Raw genomic sequence first — 21,726 nt, forward strand, 5'->3', positions numbered from 1 at the left:
TTACCTGTGGCTCTCACGGTCCCGGTCTATCTCTCTCTCGACGTCTCCTGAATAGCCCAAGCATTGGTTTATGGTCAAGTTCAGTTGTATGATGGTGGTGTAAAAATCCAAATGAACGTTTGCCGGACGCACAACGACCTCCAGTCTTTCTCAAAGGCCTGAACTAATTGTGAGCCATGATTGCAGGACAGGTGTGCACTTAACAGATTATCCACAGGTAGTGACATCACTGAAGCTCCGCCTGTAAATCAGTACTTTTCCTTAGCGTGTGCCTAACCTATCCTAACAGGGGTCCATGACCCATAGCCAAGGGTCACCAAATGAATTCGCTTTAAAGCAACACCAAAGAGTTTTTTGGACCTTAAAATAATGTTTCCAAAATCGTTTCAGTGGTTCATCAACTTGTAACAGGGTGAACGACACTTCTGCATTTGCTTCGCAGCCCTCTATCGGCTATAACCGCACTATGTAAGTTTGCCGGATCGGGTAGCAGATCTGTAGTTCATAAGAAACTACAAATTTGACTTGCGTTTGATGTCGCAATACATTGTACTTTCATAAATCATGCAACATATTCTACCTTGTCTGTGGACATTGTTATTTGCAAAGCCGTTGCTGGATAAACAAATAGCGTGCGTGTGACAGAGGGAAAGTTCTTTGGTGTTGCTTTAAATGATAAAGACGCGGTTTATCATTTTAAAAATCCATATCTACAGATGACAACCCTTTTCATCAAAAATACCAACAAATTGTGTTGTTGACACAATTTGAACCTTGAATCACTTCATTCAGACCAGCCAGCTAGCTAGCTAGCTAGCTGATGAGCATGGAGAAAAACGACAGTCCACAAGAGGCAGTCCATGTCGTCAAGTGATGCAAAATCCAAAGTTGACAAAAGACACACCTGCCAGAAAACACGGGAAGGTAAACCTGGCCACAACTTCAGAGAATACAAATGGCATATGTCTAATTGTTATGATTATGAGAGGGGTCCTAGAAAATGTTCTCCCCCACAAGAGGTCCTTGGAACCAAAAAGTTTAGAAGCCTCTGTGCTAATCCATCTAAACACTCTAACCCATCCATTCAGACTCTCTGACACTGTTCAAAGACACACTCTGACACACTATAATTATAACTATAGTGGCTTGTCTTGTTCTTGAGAACTACAGCAACCTTAAGCAGATGCAGACTAACTACAGGCAGACAGGACAGAGATGGACAAACAGGGCAGGGACAGAGATAACTGTCTTATGACACTTTTGGCTTGTCAATATGAAATGTTAAGTTGCCTTTAAAGCAAGACAATGGAAGAATTGATATGTGATATGTTGACAAACTGGGACTCAGTACCTACCTCTGCAACTGGCTACTGGACTTCCTCTGTCAGAGGCCCCAAGTAGTACGTGTTGGCAACAATACCTCAAGCAGCATCACACTGAGCACTGGGGCCCCCCAAGGCTGCGTGCTCAGTCCGCTGCTCTTCACCCTGCTGACGCATGACTGCACTGCAACCTACAGCAACAATCACATAGTGAAATTTGCTGACGACACAACTCTGATGGGTCTCATCACTAAGGGCGACGAGACTCAATACAGGTTGGAGGTCGACCATCTGACCACGTGGTGCAGGGACAACAACCTCCTGCTGAACGTCAGCAAGACCAAAGGAGATTGTTGTTGACTTCCGGAGAGGTCACACCCAACACCTGCCACTGACCATTGACGGTGCTGTGGTGGAGAGAGCGAGCAGCACCAAATTCCTGGGGGTGCACATCAGTGAAGACCTCTCCTGGACCACCAACACTGCATCACTGGCGAAGAGAGCTCAGCGCCGCCTGTACTTCCTGCGGAAACTCAGGCGAGCAAGTGCTCCTCCAGCCATCATGACCACATTCTACCGAGGCACCATTGAGAGCATCCTCTCCAGCTGTATCGCTGTGTGGGGCGGAAGCTGCACTGAATACAACAGGAAAGCCCTGCAGCGCATAGTGAACACAGCTGGAAGGATTATTGGTGCTTCACTCCCCTCCCTGAAGGACATTTACACCACCCACCTCACCCGCAAGGCGACCAAAATTGTGAGTGATGCAAGTCACCCCGCTCACAATCTGTTTGATCTACTGCCCTCTGGGAAGAGGTACAGAAGCCTGCGCTCCCGCACTACTAGACTCACCAACAGCTTCATACACCAAGCTGTAAGGATGCTGAACTCTCTCCCTCCTCTCCCCCCTCCACCCTCAGCTACATAACATCCTGGACATTGGACCCAAAATGGCCGCCTGCACTACTCCACTTGCACACTTGCACACTTGTACACTTTACAACTTGGTGTTGTTGTCCTGAAAACACAACACTTCTGCTGCTCTTACATAACTTGCACCACTATGCCACTTTCTTTCTTACTTAGGTCAAACAGAACTACCCAAGCCTTTTATTGGCCTGACTTTGCACTAGTATTTTTATTGACTGTCTATGCACAATTTCAACCAAATTTTGCTGCTCTTATTTTTCATTATTATATGTGCCCTCTTATTTACTTATTTACTTACTTTTTTGTTTACTTGAATGTTATGTTTGTCTGTGGACCTAAATTGGCAAAATATGTCTTGTCTTCACCGTGGGATAGTGAGAAACGTAATTTCGATCTCTTTGTATGTCTGGAACATGTGAAGAAATTGACAATAAAGCTGACTTTGACTTTGACTTTGACTTTGATGTGCCCCCTGGCATCAGTATTCAAGGCCAAGTAGCGCTAGGAAAGTACCCAGTTAGTCAAAAACCGACTAAAATAGTCTGGATCCTACCCGATCAACAATGTTACAGTGCAAAATATCAAGCTTTCCGTGTGCACATCGGCACTCTTAGCAAATACGTCATTCTCCATATAATAAGGCAGAGTAGCATCAGAATGTCTTTGAAGTCTTTAGTTTATTGTAAAAGAACAGCATGAGGGGGAGTTTTGTCCATGTTCGCACAGCAAATCAAGTTATCAGCATTGTAAACAGAGTGTGTGTGTGTGGTGAGTTTGGTTTGTCTTATCGGTTTTAAATGTATTGTGTTCAACAATTAGTACGAGTTTGGTGATTTCGGTGTGTGTGAGACAGAGGAGTGCCTGGAGAGTTTGGTGTGTGTGTGTGTGTGTGTGTGTGTCTTGAGTTATCAGTGTTGTGCTACTTTGGCTCAGAGCTGCTGATATGGCCAATAAGCAGCAGTGCCAGCTTGTCTGACACTGTGTGTGTGTGTGTCTTTGTTTTCATCACAGTGTGTGTGTGTGCAATCACAGTGTGTGTGTGTGTGTGACAGAGAGAGAGAGGGCCTTTGTCTGGAGCCTTTCGCCAAGACAACAGATGAAGGATGTGCATGTGTCCCAAGTGTCCCATGTTTGTTCTCACAAGACCTCATGGATAAATCTGGAGCTGCTCTCCTCTTTTACACCGCTCTTATTTTTCTGTTTCTCTCTCTCTTGCTCTCTCTCAATCTCCCTTCCTCTTTCTCTGTCTCCCTCTTTATCATTCTGTCTCTCTCTCTTTCTTTCTTTCTTTCTTTCTCTGCCTCTCTTTATTTCTCTCTCATGTCTCTCCCCAAGCTTGCAGTACCCCTTATACAAGAGGGGGTGTCAGTGGATATTACTCACACACGATTTCCACTATAGGCATCCCAGGACCACGGACAGCTACCAAGCCAAACATGCTTATTCTCAGAACTCCGTCACGAGTATTCCGATGGGCGAAACCAGTGAATTCAGTGTTGTGCAACGAAAGCTGTGTGGTTACTGTATGCAGCAGCATAGCTGTGATTGGTTCACGGCTGATGTGGGTTACAGTCAAAGAGACTTCAGTGATTAGTGCCGTCCTACCTGGTGCCATCCTAAGCGATAACACAACCTGCACTTATGAACTCATCACAGAATGACGGCTTAATAGCCAGCGGGAAGGGAGGCATTCGGAAAGGGGGGAACGGGAGATTTTGAAAGTGAGAGAGACTTTATGAGAGAAGGAGAGAATTAGAATTTTTTCAGAAACACAACGTTTTGGTCCACAGACCTTTTTCAGGTTATTTTCATAGATAACCTGAAATAACCTAAATAACCTGGTGAAAGTCTGCAGACCGAAATATTGTGTTTATAATAAAGTAATATATATCTAAAAATAATATTATATACCGTAATAAGTATAAGTTTAGTAATAATTTAACAAGTTTCTCAGCCCAGTGATCATCGATCTTTGGTCTTCTCCTGCCTGACCTGTGTGTAACCTGACAGGTTTGCAACAATTCTGTTCTTTGAGAAGTCCTTTTACAATTATACAGTATTTGAGATTGAGCAGAGATTGAGGGAGAGGGAGAGGGAGAGGGAGAGGGAGAGGGAGAGAGAGAGATGCACCAGTGGCAGAGTTTTGACAGATAAGCCTTTTGTGTGTGTGTGTATGTGTGAACGAGAGAGAGAGAGGTGCCAGTGACTGAGCTTTGACAGATGACACGTTCATGGGAAAATTGGATCATTTTCAGAGTTCTCTGTCATGCGGTGAAATGCTCTAGCCTTGGGGCCATTTGTGACAGATGCATTACAACGGGCAAGATGATGCCATGTGCTACTATGACACTTCACACAGCTCAAACATCAATCCAGAAGAAGATTCTAGAGTCATCCAGAACATTCTGCTCTGAAATTGCTTTCAGTGAAATGAAATTATCCTAGTAAAACTGAGAGCCAGAATACTTACTTTCCAGAAGGGTTCTGCAGTAAAATTGTCACAAAGGGAGTGCTGGGAGTATTCTTTGCCGAATGTTTGAAGTTTTCAATGAGGTCAAGTTAAAGAATCATGAAAGGATATTCTCTTAAATCACCATTTTCCTTCTCTCCTTTACTCCACACCCACATCCCCACCCCACCCTTAGGGACAAGCCCCTCCACCAGAAAGCCAATGGGGATCAGGATCAGACAACAGGAGAGCGCCTTGGATTGGGCAGCAGCGACACACTGACCAATGGGAATCGAGCAGACCTAGAGGCCGCCAAGCGATTAGCTAAGCGACTCTTCAAGCTAGACGGATTCAGGAAGTCTGATGTAGCCCGCCACCTGAGCAAGAAGTAAGGACACACACACACACACACCGACTTATCAAGAAGTATTTAAGAAGTATTAAGTATTTAAGAAGAATTTTGGCTGTCAGGCAGATATGTACACACACACAAACAAGTGCTGTAGTCCCACACACTCAAACACACACACACTCAAACCCACAAACATACACACACACACACACACACACACACATAATACTTCTGGAAAAATTGCGTTTTGCATGCTGCTGTTTGTCAGCCAGTGTCCATGGTCCTTAACTTAGTACATGTTATATTTAAAGGGGATGGAGCTTACCAACTGGTCCTGGAACACCAGCTTTAATGTGTGAGAACTCTGTTAGACACGTGCCAGTGTTTATTGATTTTTATAATCTAGCCATCTGGCGACGGCTTCATATTCTTCTGTCAGTCGGTTCTCTAGTTGTGGAACATGTTTGTGAGGGGGAGAGAGAGAGAGAGAGAGAGAGAGAGAGAGAGTCTGTGTGTGTTTGTGTGTGTTTGCCTGTGTTCTTGCTGTCTTTGTTGTGCAATGGTGCAAACTCAATCATCTTCAACTTAACACTTCAAAGACCAAGGAGATGGTGGTGGATTTCCGCAGGTCTAAGCCCACTCTGCTACCAGTCCACATTGATGGGTCAATGAGGAGGTGGTTAGCACCTACAAGTATCTGGGTCTCCACCTGGACAATAAACTGGACTGGTCAGCCAACACTGATGCACTCTACAAGAAAGGGCAGAGCAGGCTGTACTTCCTGAGGAGGCTGCGGTCCTTCAATGTGTGCAGTAAGCTCCTCAGGATGTTCTACCAGTCTGTTGTTGCCAGCGTCCTCTTCTATGCAGTAGTATGCTGGGGAGGAAGCACAAGGAAGAAGGATGTGGGGCGAATTGACAGGCTTGTAAGGAAAGCTGGCTCTGTAGTGGGAGCTGAACTGGAGTGCATCACTTCACTATCTGACAAAAGGACCCTGAACAAACTGATCATCATCTTGGACAATGAGTGTCACCCACTCCACAGCACTATTGTTAAGCAGAAGAGCCTGATCAGCTGGAGACTTCGCTCACTGCCTTGCACAACTGACAGACTGAGAAAGTAATTTGTCCCCAGGGCCATTGAACTGTTCAGTGCCTCACTTAAGGGAAGAGGAGAGATAGACTTCTCTGCATAGTCTGTCTGCCTCTTCACCCCCCTCCATGTTTGGTACTGTCTGTCCACTAGCCACTTGTACCACTGTCTCTATGCCTCACTGTTTGCGTGCTATATTAGCACATATGCATAACCCCCCCCCCCTTCCATGCCACAGCTGAACTGTGGCCACACTTATACATTTTCTTAAATAGTTAAATATATAGATATATAGACTTTACTTTATTTCTGCATTGTTGCACTGTTGACTTACTCATTTGCACTATCACCATGACTACTATCACCATTGCACTACCACCATGACACTCATTCACACAGAGCACCTTAGAGCACCTTACCATACCTTACTATGCACAGAGAATCACAGGCTCAGTCCCTGCCTCAGTCATTGCAAGCGCCTCTGATTTATTAATCACCACTCTGTGGATACTGTTTTTAGAATTGATTTAGATTAAGTGTTAGTTAGTATAATTTGTATTTTTGTAATTTGTATTTTAGTATATTTATCATATTATTTATCTTCTACTGTCCTTACTGCTTAGTTGTGTTTTTATATTATATACTTTAATTACTCTTTCTGCTGTTAAAGAATGTGTTTGTGTTGTATGTATGCTGCTGAGACCTTGAATTTCCCCTGGGGATCAATAAATTATCTATCTATCTATCTATCTATTATAATGTTCTGTAGTGTTTGTGTGTGAGCAGAATGGTGCTGTGAGCAGATTGCCATGTTTACAGCTGTGTGTGTGTGTGTGTGTGTGTGTGTGGCAGACTGCAGGTGGAGTTGAGTGGCCCAGTTTAGTAGTTTTAGTTTTAGCCCACTTCTCTGCCCCCCCCCCTCCCCACCTCCCTTCCACTCCAGGCTTCCAGACAGACGGTTGTCGCTTTGCTTTCATGAAACAGAATGCCGGATTAAAGCTCTTTTCCTGGTGTGACAGATGCAGCTTGGGAATTGCATTTTGCACATTGCACTGATGTTCACAACAGCCCAAATGTTTAGAGACTGGACCAGAGAGGGGAAGACTGCTGCAATGGCCACCCATCTTTGAGCTGCAGAAATAACATTGGAGAATTTGTTCTCTCTCTCTCTCTGTCTCGGTCTCTCACTCTCTCTCTCTCTCTCTCTTTGTGTATCTTCCTGTTTACTAGCAATGACTTCAGCAGGCTGGTCGCAGAAGAATATCTTCGCCACTTCAATTTTACAGGCCTGACTTTGGACCAAGCTCTTCGGTAAGTGTGTGTTGCTGCTCCTGTTTTTGTGCCCAACCTGAAAAATGAAAAGGGCCAAAGACATGATCTGCTCCTGATTCATCTTTCTCTGGGTAAGAACGATAGTCACTGAGCGTGTCTATTTTGTAGTGCACCGAAGTGAACACAACTCGCTTATGTAGTGTCTCGAAATCACTAAGTAGGACTCACTTAGTAGAACAATGCAGTTGGACATCCATCAAATTGCGACACTCATCAGTCCAATACGTGAAAGAAACACACTACGGCTATATGTGTACCACACTCACGCAAGATAAACCTGCATGTATCTCGAGTAGCATGTTTATGTTACACTTTTGTCCAAAGCGACTTAAAGTGACATTAATAAATATTACAATAACATTAAAATGAATAGTTTAATGTAGTCATATAAAAAATACAACTATTAGTAATAGACTTAATCAAATTGAACAGAACAATAACAACAATAAGCATATACAAACCACAACTCTGTAAGAATTCTTATCTCATTTTTACGGATGTGAATGTCCAACTGTACTTCCTACAGGTCATTGCCAGAGGCTTCTCGAAATGACCACCAGGGGTGATAAAGATCCAAAAAACACTGACACCCTCTGTCAGACTAAGCACAGTGTGTGAAAACATCTCAGGCTGTTCACACTATTGAACCCTTAATGACTCTTTCTACCTTTTAATGTGTCCGGTGCTCTAGTTAACCCTTAAAGGTGTAGGTTTTTGAACGTTCTAAGTTCCGCAACAATTGAAGGTTCTAAAATTCTATGTTGAATTCAATGAACCCAGATATTCTTTAGAACGTTCATTTCCCGACATTCCCGTCACACCAGTGTGACGGTACTCCTTTAAGGGTTAAGAGACCAGTCTGTCAAGCTGTATCCCATATCTCATAACTTTATTTCATTTGGCCTCACCTGCTGCTCCTGCCCACTTTCGTTTTATTCCCATTCTCCATCTTTGTTAATGTACCCATGTGAGGTCTGAGCACATTTCTATATGAGCTGCAACCTCTGTCAGGTAGATGTCTGTGTTGTCAGGAAATGTGTGATGCAGGGTCTTATAATACATGTATAATTGATGTTGTGCGTCATCTATGCTGAGTAATACTGTAGGTTATGTGATGCAGTGGCAAGAGCCCAAGACAAATTTGCCTTTGGGGACAATAAAGTGATTACCTTACCTTACCTTATAACTCAGAGCAGATCCCAATCTTTTTTGTATGTGTAGTCTGTTTGATGGAATTCTTCCTTCAGAGCAATAGTAATGTGTGTGTGTGTGTGTGTGTGTGTGTGTTTGTGTGTGTGTGCGCGCGCACCTGTGTTCAGGGTGTTCCTGAAGGAGTTTGCTCTGATGGGGGAGACTCAGGAGAGGGAACGTGTGTTGGCCCACTTCTCCCGCAGATACCTGCACTGCAACCCTAAAGTCAGCCACTCAGAAGGTAACACTGCTGTGTGTGTGTGTTTGTCACTGTTGAGAAACGTTTCAACCCTATGTATTTCTATACTGCCTAGATGTTAGTCTCTTGTGTGTGAGTGGGCTGTACATGTTCTTGCACAATTCATATATCTCTTTATTTCTCTCTCTCTTTCTCTCTCCTCCTCTTTTCTGTCATCTTCTTTAGACAGTGTCCACACTCTGACCTGTGCGTTGATGCTTCTGAACACAGACCTGCATGGCAATGTAAGTTCACAGACACATACACACCACTCACAGAAGGACCATGAAATCACATATAAAAAATATCATACATGAGAAAAATCAATTAATAACGGACCAATAATATCATGCTTAAAACAATCAATGATATTGATTGATTGATTGATACCCATTATAAATAGCTGCTGAACTACAGACAATCTAGGAGAGGAGAGGTCAGTGCAAACACATGGGTTCTGAGCATGCCTGTCGGTTCTCCCGCAGAACGTGGGGAAGAGGATGTCCTGCACACAGTTCATTGGGAACCTGGAGGGACTCAACGAAGGACAAGACTTTCCCAAGGACATGCTGAAGGTCAGTTCTGACTGTCTCTTGACCAGTCTTTCACCATCTCCTGTGTTTTTAATTTAGCTTACCTACACACACACACACACACACACACACACACACACTTGGATAATGTATTCATGTCCACACTGAACAAAAACAACCCAACAGAAATACAGGACTTAAATACTAAAGTGGAGTTGGAGACGTCCAACAGTACACAATACACACAATATACACATACACACACTCACACACACTCACACGCTCATACACTCTCACTCACTCACTCACTCACTCACTCACTCACTCACTCACTCACTCACTCACTCACTCACTCACTCACTCACTCACTCACTCACTCACTCACTCACTCACTCACTCACTCACTCACTCACTCACTCACTCACTCACTCACTCACTCACTCACTCACTCACTCACTCACTGACTCACTCATTCACTCACTCACTCACTCACTCACTCACTTGCTCAATCAGTCCTTCACTCACTCACTAACTAACTCACTCACTCACTCACTCACTCACTCACTCACTCACTCACTCACTAACTCACTCACTCACTCACTCACTCACTCACTAACTCACTCACTAACTCACTCACTCACTCACTCACTCACTCACTCACTCACTCACTCACTCACTCACTCACTCACTCACTCACTCACTCACTCACTCACTCACTCACTCACTCACTCACTCACTCACTCACTCACTCACTCACTCACTCACTCACTCACTCACTCACTCACTCACTACTCACTCACTCATACTATCTCATACTCACTCACTCACTCACTCACTCACTCACTCACTCACTCACTCACTAACACACACACACACAGAGTGAGCAAGAAGCAAGGCACACCCAGATAATGGATAGAAATAGCAGCGTCTTATGCCAAATATGACGGCTGCCAATAATAGCTGACATCAAGCAGTGCCTTGCCAGTTCATTAGCTCTGCTTTTAGGTAATCCCAGCAAGCAGTTGGACTCGTCTGATAACTAGTTTATGTCCTATTATTATAGTATAATATTACAATTATGTTATACAACTATCATAAATATTATATTACAGAATAAGGTAGTCGTAAGATAATTTGGAGAGAGAGAGAGAGAGAGAGAGATGTAGAGAGAGATGTTCTATGCTGCTGTGATTCAGACAGTGAGCTGTGAAGTTTTAGCTTTTTTTTTTAAGTTTGAGTCTCCGCTAAGCCAACAACACTAAGGCAGGCCTTGTGAAGGTGGTGCTAACCATACTTACTGATTAGGAAATGTGTATTTGTACTGTAAGGCACTTTGGGCAATGGCATGTACAGTAATTCTCCATTGCTCTGTGTGTGTTCATTTACATACGCAAACACATTGCAAACAACACACACACACACACACACACACACACACACACACACACCCCTCCGGTGCTGGACTCATTGCCCTGTAGCTAATTGTGTTGTTTACAAAGACTGACTGTCCCCCTGGACCTTTCTGTTGGCCGCAGCATTTATTAGATTAGGCAGGTATTAGGTTATCCCCAGTCATTTTAGTGTTGTGGTGTGTGTGTGTGTGTGCTTACCCTTTTGTGTGTTTGTAGGCCTTCTGTGTTTTGTGGTGTGTTTGTGTTTACCCATATATGTATAGATGGGTAAACACAAACTGTACCTGTGTGTGTATACCCAGTCCCCATTTGTGTGTGTGTGTATGTGTGTATGTGTGTGGGTGTGTGTTTGTGTGTCCTTCATTTGCGGACGTGACTCTTTGCAAACAGAGCTAATGTCAGTGACCTATTCATTAGACAGAGAACACAGGCCCAGGCAGATAGGCCTGTGTTTGGGGCCATGGCAGACAGGCCTATGTGGGTATGGTCTGTCGATCTCCTGCTTGCTGCCCTGATTGTGATTATTAAATTTGGGCTCATTAGCACTCTGTCCATGTGGCCTTCGGCGGATGTGACCAGGACCTAACTAACCTTTATGTCGTCAGATGACCACTGCGTATTTGTGTTTGTGCGTTTACAAAAGCTAACCAGATATTTTTTATTATGTTACAGGGTTGAGCTAACTGCGTTTAGCTTTGTCATTAGAAGCTAATTTAGGTAGCTAGGTTTTATGTTTGCCAATCACAGTTAACTTGCTATTCATCTTTATAACTGTTGGAAGTCACTTGCCATTTTTAAAAGTCGGTATAAGTTTGTAACTTTGCATTTGCATGTTTGTGTTATGTCAAGTTGGTATTTCAGAAGAAAGCATTTGCATTAATATCGGAGGGTGTATTTGACTGTTCATGTCTGAAACTGGGGCAGCCGTGGCCTACTGGTTAGCACTTCGGACCTGTAACCGGAGGGTTGCCGGTTCGAACCCCGACCAGTAGGCACGGCTGAAGTGCCCTTGAGCAAGGCACCTAACCCCTCACTGCTCCCCGAGCGCCGCTGTTGATGCAGGCAGCTCACTGCGCCGGGATTAGTGTGTGCTTCACCTCACTGTGTGTTCACTGTGTGCTGTGTGTGTTTCACTAATTCACGGATTGGGATAAATGCAGAGACCAAATTTCCCTCATGGGATCAAAAGAGTATATATACTTATACTTATACTTATAGTAACTGGATGATTTGATACTACAGTACCTAACTGGCATTTCAGGTGTTTATTGGATTCAGTACTAACTGGTTATTCAGCTCTAAGTAGTAAGTCGCCATTGGTAATTCATGTTTATGTTTCATGTTTGCAAAAGGTAACTGGATATTTCAGTAGGCTACTAAGTAACAGGCTTTGTAATCAGACCGGATGTTTATGTAGTCAGAAGGTGACTAGTTGTTTATGTTTAAGATGAGGAGGAAACTGTGGGTCATGCTCTTCACGTGAGGATTGAGGATTCTTGATGGGTTGCTGCGGGGATTGATTGTTCATGTCTGAGCCTTAAATCCATATAGTGGTCATCACCTCTCGGCAGAGATTTATTTATTTATGGCAGCAGAGGGGGAGGACAGCCTTCAGAAAGAAAGAGAGAGAGCGCTTTTTCACAGCAGAGAGAGAGAGACCGAGAGAGAGAGACCGACAGAGAGAGACCGAGATAGAGAGAGAAAATGTGTATGTCCTGTCCTGTACTATAATACTGATTTCTTGTCTTGTTTGTAATGGCAGCTCCCTATTTGTCATGCCAGTGAAGAATAAAGTAGAGACTGAGATGGAGAGAGAGAGAGAGAGAGGGAGAGATTGTAAAAAAGGAGTGCTGAGAAGTAGAGCTACAAGGGGGAGACTAAGAAGTCATGTCCCTTTTCTTAAACCCTCTCTGGAGTTTGTGGCCTTAAAAGGAGAGATGGACAGAGATGCAGACGTGGAGTGATTGGGTCGAGGAGCGGGGGAATACAGCTCTCCATATTGGAGTATGCGCCTGCATCTCTTTTGTCTTCCTCTGTCAGTTCCTCCGTGATCCATCTCTTTGTCATCTGCTCTTAGTAACACTTTACATTCCATCCTGTTTCTTCTTCTTGTCCCCCTTTTCTTGTCCTCCCCTCTTTTGCTTTCGACATCTGTCCATCAAGTCTGTCGTGTCTGTAGATTACGACTAATGTAGATCGTTCTCATCTGAAGTGACGCTGGTTGGTTTTTGTCAGGCAGGAAACTGAATCATTCTCTCTCTCTCTCTCTGTGTGTGTGTGTACTGTAGCTGTGTAGCTGCTGACATTTACCATTTAAAGAAGTGATAACACTAAGAGAGATAACCTTCACAATGACAGCTCACTCCTTGGAAGCGTGCGCACACACACACACACACACACTGAATTCTGTGTTGTGGTACATAATGATACTGATCCCTGTTCCGTATGGGAGATCATTATCTACTTGCCCAGTCTGTTTTTATAGCCCTGCACATAAATCACAGATTCATTACCTTTCACCTAGTGTGTGTGTGTGTGTATATGCGTGCATACTTGCAAATATGAATGTATAAGAATTAAATGCTACTGTCAAGTGGACACTTGCAGAAATTGCATTGATAACATGCCATTTTTAAAATCAGAATGGTTTCTATTTAGATGCACTCAGAGCTCCTATGTGTGACCTGTGTGGTCTATCTGATAACCTTTTGTATGTGCGTTGTATGTTATCAAATATTAATGAATGTCCTAGAGTGAATAATGACCCTATACAGTGAATATGAATAGTAAACAGTTAAGTGTGGTTTGTCTGGGGAATAACAAACAGTTAATGATGTTTTCATGGCAGTATACAGTACATTTTGGAGACTTCCACATATTGTGATGGAGTACTTAGGTCTCTCTTCTGCATACACACACTTTTTAGGCATGTGACACACACACACACACACACACACACACACCACATACCACACCACACCACACCACACCACACCACACCACACCACACCAGGAGGTCACAATCATGCATACTCCATAACACTCTGGCTCCCCCCACACACACACACACACACACACACACCACATACCACACCACACCACACCAGGAGGTCACAATCATGCATACTCCATAACACTCTGGCTCCCACACACACACACACACACACACACACACACACACACACACACCACACCACACCACACCACGAGGTCACAATCATGCATACTCCATAACACTCTGGCTCACACACACACACACACACACCCCACTCCAGGAGGTCCCAGCATGTGTTCGGTCTGTTCTGCCTTCCCAATCATTTCTTTTGTAGTGACACCATTCCCCCAATCATATTTCTCTCGCACACACACACACACACACACACACACACACACACACACACACACACACACACACACACACCCTCTCTCTTTCTCTGTCTCTCTTCCTTTCAACCATTCCCTCTGAGTTTTTTTGTCTTTCGCTTCTGCTCAGCTTTGTTCTTTGTTCTTTCTTCCTCTCTCGCTCTAGCTAATCTATCTCGTCTTCCTCTATTGCACCATTTCCCTTTCCTTTCCCCTCCCTCCTTGTCCTCTCTCTCTCTCTCTATCTCTCTCTCGCTCTCCCTCTATCTCTTTCTACACTCCCCTCCCTAAATTGAGCCTATTGATGAGTTCCAGTGCTGTGGAGCTGGTGGATGAGGGGCAGTAATCCCTCACCCAGATTAAACTGGAGTCTTAAATGGGCCAGATTAGGGCCAGACCTGTGTATGTGTGTGTGTGTGTGTGGTTGTTTGTGTGTGTGTGTGAGCGAGCCACTTTTGTTCTCATGGCTCTTAAGGCGAGCTTGCTGACCGCAGACAGGAACCTGAAAAGCAGGTCATATCCAGGAGAGAAAGCCGAGATGTGAGAGGAGGATGAAGAGAGCGAGAGGCAAAGTTGTAGAGGGAAAGAGAGGGAGCAGAGGTAGAAAGAAAGTAATAAGGAGGGAGGGGAGTGTGCAAGAGAAAGTGAGGGACAGAGAGAGGAAGATAAACGAAGAGCCAACCAAATATGGGCGATGAGATTTCATATAATGTCCCTTTATAGTTTTAAAATGGAGAGAGGATTCTAAGACAAGGGATATGACTTCTTTGTCGCTCCTTTTTACAATCTCTTTCTCTCTCCCTCCCTCTCTCTCTCTCTCTGTCTCTGTCTCTGTCTCCTCTTTATTGTTGTTGGTGGTGCTAGTAATTCTCTTCCCTGCAGTGAAAGGATTAGTTGCTGAACTGCTATTTCAGTGCGGGTTCATTCTCTGCCCTGTTCCTAGTTTCACCCAGACAAGCAGAATAATGCACCACGCAGAGGATAAAATCCTTTTAGGGCCGAAATTCGAATCGATAACACACAAACGGAGTCAATCAATTTAATCAATGTGTTTTTTTTGTATTTTCCGTAGATATGCTTTTTATGTGTTTGTGTGTACTTTCTGACCTTCATTAATCTGTATTGATCCAAAGATCGGTTGGTCAAGTGCCCAGGCAGTATCTGTGGTTTATTAAAGCAACACAATGTAGTTTTTTTACCTTTACAATAACAGCTTCAGTGTAATTTTGAAGCTACACTGTTCATGGAGAATGGAGACTCTGACATTACTGATGCCACACCCAGAAATGTGGTATTGCTCTATGTAACATTGTTATCATAGCCAGGACCCCCTGTGCAAGGGGTGAAAATCAATGAAAAGGGGAATTCTTAGATTATGTTACTTTTAACATTTAACATAAAGGGAAAATGGCTACTGTAAATCTACACGTGTGAATAAAAATTTAGTTCCCTTGCTAGAGAGAATATTCTGTGTTGCAGAATGAAACTATGTCCCTGGAAAGTCTAAAACGCAACACAGAAGGAGCCGTTGTGCTGTTTGTTATTTCAGAATGATTTGTGTCTCCGGTGGACCAGGATTCAGTGGACAGTGCTGTTTGAGAAACACAATTACTGTTAATCTGCCATGTCCAGTTTGCCAAGTATAATGACTATTGTGTTGTGAAGGCAAGTTATTACCCACACACACACACACACACACACACACACACACACACACTTTCGCCCTAGCATGGTGTGATAATAAATTGTACATTTATACAACGATGATTAAAATTAACAACAAAGACACCGTACTGCATGGGTGCCTGAGGGTAGGCTGTAAACAGCCCCATGGAGTATTTGGAAATGCTGATCCTGAATAAAACATGGAGCTTCTGCAGAGTACAGAATGTCAGAAGTCGTCAGTACATTTCTTCTGTCTGAAGAGGAGTTTAATTTTTCATGAATTATCCAGAAATCACATGGTCTTGTCGGAAGGGCCTATCAGGCCAGCAAAGTTATTGTTTTATATTTGTTTTTGTTTTTTTTATAAATGATTGGCACTATTAATCTGGGGTTTGACATTTAGATTTTGTTACTTCTTACTTGAGAGAAATGTATCATGTTTTTTTTGATGATATGATTAATTGGGTCAATGTGTGGGTCAAAGGTTGCTACAAAACTGCTAAAACATTGCACCTTAAATTTAGCAGCCTAAAATAAGACATCAATATCTTTTTTCCTTATCAGCCAAGTGAGGGTCATTACCTGTCTCTACATTTAAAAAATGCTGGTCCCCCGTTCTAATTTTGCCCTACCATCCAGGCCCTCCTGCCCTGTGTCATCCTGAAATATTACGATCTAAGATCGTGTTTTAATGTCTGGCTGTGATCGTGTTTTAATGCCTGGTGCTGGCATGTGGAGGTTAATCACTGCAGGTCAGGACTCTGGGCCCGGTCTCTGATATCGGACCATTAATATAGTGTCACATCCGTGTGTTGAATCGCCTATAAGACGCCCCACGCTCACACCTCTCCCACGAGAAGGAAAGACACAGCTCTTCATTTTTCATCTTTCGCTCATATGGAAAAAGTCTATAAAAAATGTATATGAATCATACTTGCCCTCTACAATACCTGAAATGCAATGCATGCAATTATGCATATAGAGCTGTGGTAAATAGCTTGCATATACAGGGCTCTAATATAAATGATGGGCAAAGTGTAATAAAATCACTATTGTGTGGCCTATGGGAGCACTGAGTTGACCCACTGATATGTGTGCTTTAGGATCTCACTCATGGTATTCAATTAGCATAAAGATTTGCCTCAGTATTAAATTAGTTGTAGTTGGGACTGTGCCCACCATTTAAAAATAGGGCCCAACAATTCATACAAACATGGCATAATTCCCCTTCAACATTCATCAAGGTAGGTTATATAAAACATATTTTCTTTCAATTTTAGGGCTATCCTAATGTGTTGACACATGTTATACTATCTAAAAATGGACATGTATGAATTGTACAGACCTTCTCCAAAAGGGTACCAACTCTTCTCATCTATGTCTTTTTATTGCCTGATGGTATATCAGAAATTTAAATGTTATATGTTGGTAATGGTGTAACTGATTGTAATCTCGTCATTAATGAAAATCGGAGCTGCCCTCAATGCATTTCCAAGAATTGAATAGAAGATGAATGAATGAATGTGGAAACCATAGTAATTTGTTTTTGTATAATTTAATGTTTTATTTTGTGTCATTGTCTGTGTTTAAAGGCACATGCATGCCTTTTCTGGACACATTCAATTCTAAATCTATGCTAATTTGATTTGAATTCTGTTCAGGTTTGGCTCTAATGCCAATTCTATTCACATTCACTCTCAGACCTCTTCATTCACAACCTCCCTTTTTCCATCTGTCTATTTTCATTGTCAGAGGGTCTGTTTGTTTTTTCCACAACACATACACGCGCGCGCACATACACACACACACGCACACACACACTCACAGGCATACACACGCACGCACACACACACACACACACACATACACACACACACACACACACACACACACACACTCACACTCACACTCACACTTTCTGTTATTTTCTCCACCTAACACAAGTTGGTGCTGCATATTAAAACCCTCTGTGGTGACATCCTCAGTTATCCTAATATAAGCAGTCCACCCCTATGCATTTGGTATCTTTAAAAACTGTTATAGTTTGCATTCCTATGCCAATCTGTGTGTGGTGAAGCACTTCATATGATTTCAGAAGGATTATTATGGACATGGCCTGTTGGCATTTCCAGGCACATTTGGTGGAATAGGATTTTGATGGTGTTTATTAATGCTAGAGTGTTTAGACTCAAGGAAGTAGGGATGGTCTCTCTCTTTCTGTGTGTGTGTGTGTGTGTGTGTGTGTGTGTGATGGGCTTCTGAACAGGTTTGCTCTTTGTCATTAGTGGTTGTAATGTATTCCTTAACACACGGTGCAATCCAGCTGGATTCAATCTATTCCTTGCCCCCCCTCTCTCTCTCTCTTTTTCTATCCCCCACCTCCGAAAGGACAAGTGCAGAATGCTAATAATCGTTGTTCAAAGTGGAGTGTGTGTGTGTGTGTGTGTGTGTGTGTTGTGTGTGTGTGTGCTTATGTGTCTACATGCATGTAGGCGAGTTGGAAGGCTATGATTCGCTGCTGACAGACAGAGGGAGGGAGGCACTGAGAGGGGAGGGAGAGGGAGGGAGAGAGAGGGAGAGAGAGCGACCGAGCCAGAGTGTGTGTGAGAGTGTGTGTGAGGGAGCGAGAAGCAGAGAATGAGGTAGAGCTCACAGCCGCTATCAGCTCCTTTTTTCTCTCCTGCGACTCGCACAGTACTCGTCTGCAGCGCCTGCTGAACACACACGCACATACATACAGAGACGACACACAACGACACACACACACACACACACACGGCACATAGACAGCAACAGAGGAAAATAGGAAGGGAAAAAGAAGAAGAAAAGGAAGAGGCGAAAAAAGAGGAGTGAAAGAGAGAGAGACAGAGAGAGAGAGACACAGAGAGAGAGAGAGAGAGAGGAGCAAAATCCAGAGCACCATGAGAAGAGACTGTGCAGAGGACTGGTGTGCATCACGCGCGCCCATCACACCAACCTGGACAGGAGATGGCCACAGGGGTCCTCACTAACGCACTAACTCAAACTAGTGGACACCAGGACCTGGACCACGCACAAGGACCAGACGCCACCGGACAGGACCGGAGGACGCCAGAGATACTTCTCCTTAGAAGCCGCGGACGGTGAGGACGACAAGATTGCGCGGATGGACGGATTGACAGAGGAATAGACGCATAGAGGGATACAGTGAGAGAGAGAGAGAGAGAAGAGTGGGGGGGGGTGTGAGTGGAGATTCCTGACTTTTCACGCATGGTGCGATGTTGTGTGTGTGTTCATCTTGATAACGGGTGGGAGCAACAGGAACGTGGTTAAATCTTGGTGGAGTGAACAAGTACGTCTTGTCTGGTCTTGTCTTGTCTCCTCACCTCGTCTCCTTGTTCGGTCGACCTGCCTTTTAAAAAAAGATTTCCAGGCTATCTTTATCTTATCAGCCACACAGGTCAGCCTACTTTTTTGTCTTTGTGATTTTTTTGGTTTTCTTTTTGGGGTGGGGGTTCAGATATCCTGGAAACAGAACTATTTTTGGTGTTTTTGTCTTTCATCTGACTGGGAAGTAACATCACACTAGTTGACATGGTTTGTTGTGTCCGTGTTTGTGCACAAGTGAGCGAGCAAGTGAGTGAGTGAGTGAGCGTGTGTGTGTGTGTGTGGTGTGTGTGTGTGTGTGTGTGTGTGTGTGTGCGTGTGTGTGTTTTTCGCCTGGCTCCACACTTCCGCCCCATATCCACCCATCTGTTGGATGCTGGCTGTTCTTTCTCACCTCCGAGAGTGTCGCTGGCCATCTGTGATCCGTCGGAGTGCCTTGCTTCGCCTCGCTTCACTTCGCTTATCCGCGCGTCTCACTGAGCCTCACGCTCTTTTGGCCCTCTCGGCCCCAACCCCCCAACTCTCCTTTCCCACCGCCCCTGGGGCACACAGTCCTTCCTCCTCCCCATCGGAGAGTCCTCATCCCTGGAGCTGTAGACCTGGAGAGGGATTTGGGTCCTGGTCCATCGCAGGCCCCACCAATCCAAAGTAATCAAGCTCGGCAGCAGAGCCAGATTTGGAGAGCCTCCCTTTGCTCTGGCATTTCTTGGAGGAGTTTTAAAAGTGCGGAATACATCCCTGGATTCTGCACTGTTGTTCTGGCTGTGGGTTCTGCTGGACTTCTTTCCGAACAAACGAAAAAACAAAAACAAACAAACTGAAGGGTCCCATTTATATCAATCCTCGGTTCTCGGTGTTTGCTGCATTTTTAATGCTGTGTTAATAAGAATTTGGTGATTCTCGCTCCGCTCTCCTGGCCATTGATTGACCCCTCAGGCCTCTGCTGGTTTCGCCACCTGCTGACAAACAGCATCCACCATCCTGGGCAGGTGATTAGTGCCTGGGCCAATCTCACGCTCTCTCCTGCTCTCCAGCACACCAGCCTTGGCCTTAGGAGGCCCTTAGGACTGTATCTGCCACTCAGCCGTGTGTTGGAGGACTGCAGCACTTCATTTGGTCATTTTTCAACAACAAAACTCTGAGGGGGAGGATTTTTTTATTAGTATTAGGTGAAAAAAAAAAGGACTTACGAAGGTGCCTTGATTGACAGCTGCCGTGTCCAATCCTTTGTGTGTGTTTGGCCATGATCGGCGTGAACAGTCTTCACTCTGCGGGGCGGCTGCGCTCACGCTCACTCTGTTCGGTGCGCTACAGCCGGGACTTCCGCATGATGGACCCTTTCCGCTATCCCAGAACCCCCCGCTCGCGATCCCTCAAACCTCTGGTGTTCCCGGACCTGCTGGGCAAAGCCCAGGACGGGCAAAACCATCCGCAGGCCCGCAAGAGGAGAAAGGTATGGTCCAGACACACACACACACACACACACACACACACACACACACACACACACACACACACACACACACACACACACACACACACAGACTCACACACACGCACGGACACCCTTCATGAAGCTGTCAACTAATTCTGTTAAGCCTACACCATCTTGCTGAGTTTTAGCTTGACAACATATGTATTTTTGTTAATGTGATTATTGATATATTTTTGTAGGAAATGCCCCAAAAATACCAAATATGCTCAAACGATGGCTTTAACACACACTCATAAGTTATTATTCTGGACAGTATGCATTTTCACAAAATACTGTAGAAATCCAGAATTCATGCAAATGTAATTAAATAAGTAAGGGATAACGGCCGAGGTGTCCCGATACTGAATTAATGGACGAGGCAGAGGCATAGAACTCCCCGACACACACTCCTCTGCCAAGTCCTTTAATTCCATATAATGGGGCACCTCAATAGCCGTTATCCAGCTTATCCTCCGTTTGCCACTATAGGCTTTATAGCACGCAAAGGAAACAAGCGGCCATTTAAAAAGAAGCCGATTTGTTCAATGTATTGCACATCTTTCTTTGGCTCTAACAGTGATAGCGGTTTACAGTTGATCCCATTGTTGCGAAGCCTGCTTCCAGGCTCAACCGTCATCCTACTATGGTTGTTATAGTTACCATTCATAAGCATCGATATGGAATGGAGATTCAACTTTTTTTTTTTACCAGATTTACTTTATAGGTGTCCCGTTTTTCAGAATTAGTCACCCACCAGCCAATCAGAAAACAGTATTTCTTCTCTCCAGGTGACAACAATCTTTGATTTGATCCAAACTGAAGCTGTATCACTCGTGTCATATGTTGAGTGTGAATCCTGCAGCCCCTGCTGTTCTCTCTCTCTCTCTCTCTCTCTCTATGTGCAGATACGGGAATTGAGGGTGAGGGGGCTTGTTTGCCATGTGGAGTAACATCCGGATGGCTTCTGTCAAGGCTAGAGTGTGTGTGTGTGTGTGTGTGTGTGTGTG

General features: G+C 44.2%; 1 protein-coding gene across 2 annotated transcripts in view; it reads left to right on the plus strand.

The window, feature by feature from the left end:
• LOC125287127 (PH and SEC7 domain-containing protein 1-like) overlaps positions 1-21,726 on the plus strand; it is a 96,507-nt gene that overhangs the window by 45,599 nt on the left and 29,182 nt on the right. For both annotated transcript variants that reach the window (XM_048232660.1, XM_048232661.1), the window contains 5 exons: positions 4,898-5,089; positions 7,376-7,456; positions 8,797-8,909; positions 9,093-9,151; positions 9,392-9,481. In XM_048232660.1, the coding sequence (XP_048088617.1) occupies positions 4,898-5,089; positions 7,376-7,456; positions 8,797-8,909; positions 9,093-9,151; positions 9,392-9,481 (535 nt within the window). The remainder of the gene's footprint in view (positions 1-4,897; positions 5,090-7,375; positions 7,457-8,796; positions 8,910-9,092; positions 9,152-9,391; positions 9,482-21,726) is intronic.

Source organism: Alosa alosa, chromosome 22 (genome assembly GCF_017589495.1).
Source record: "Alosa alosa isolate M-15738 ecotype Scorff River chromosome 22, AALO_Geno_1.1, whole genome shotgun sequence".
NCBI classification, from domain to species: domain Eukaryota; kingdom Metazoa; phylum Chordata; class Actinopteri; order Clupeiformes; family Clupeidae; genus Alosa; species Alosa alosa.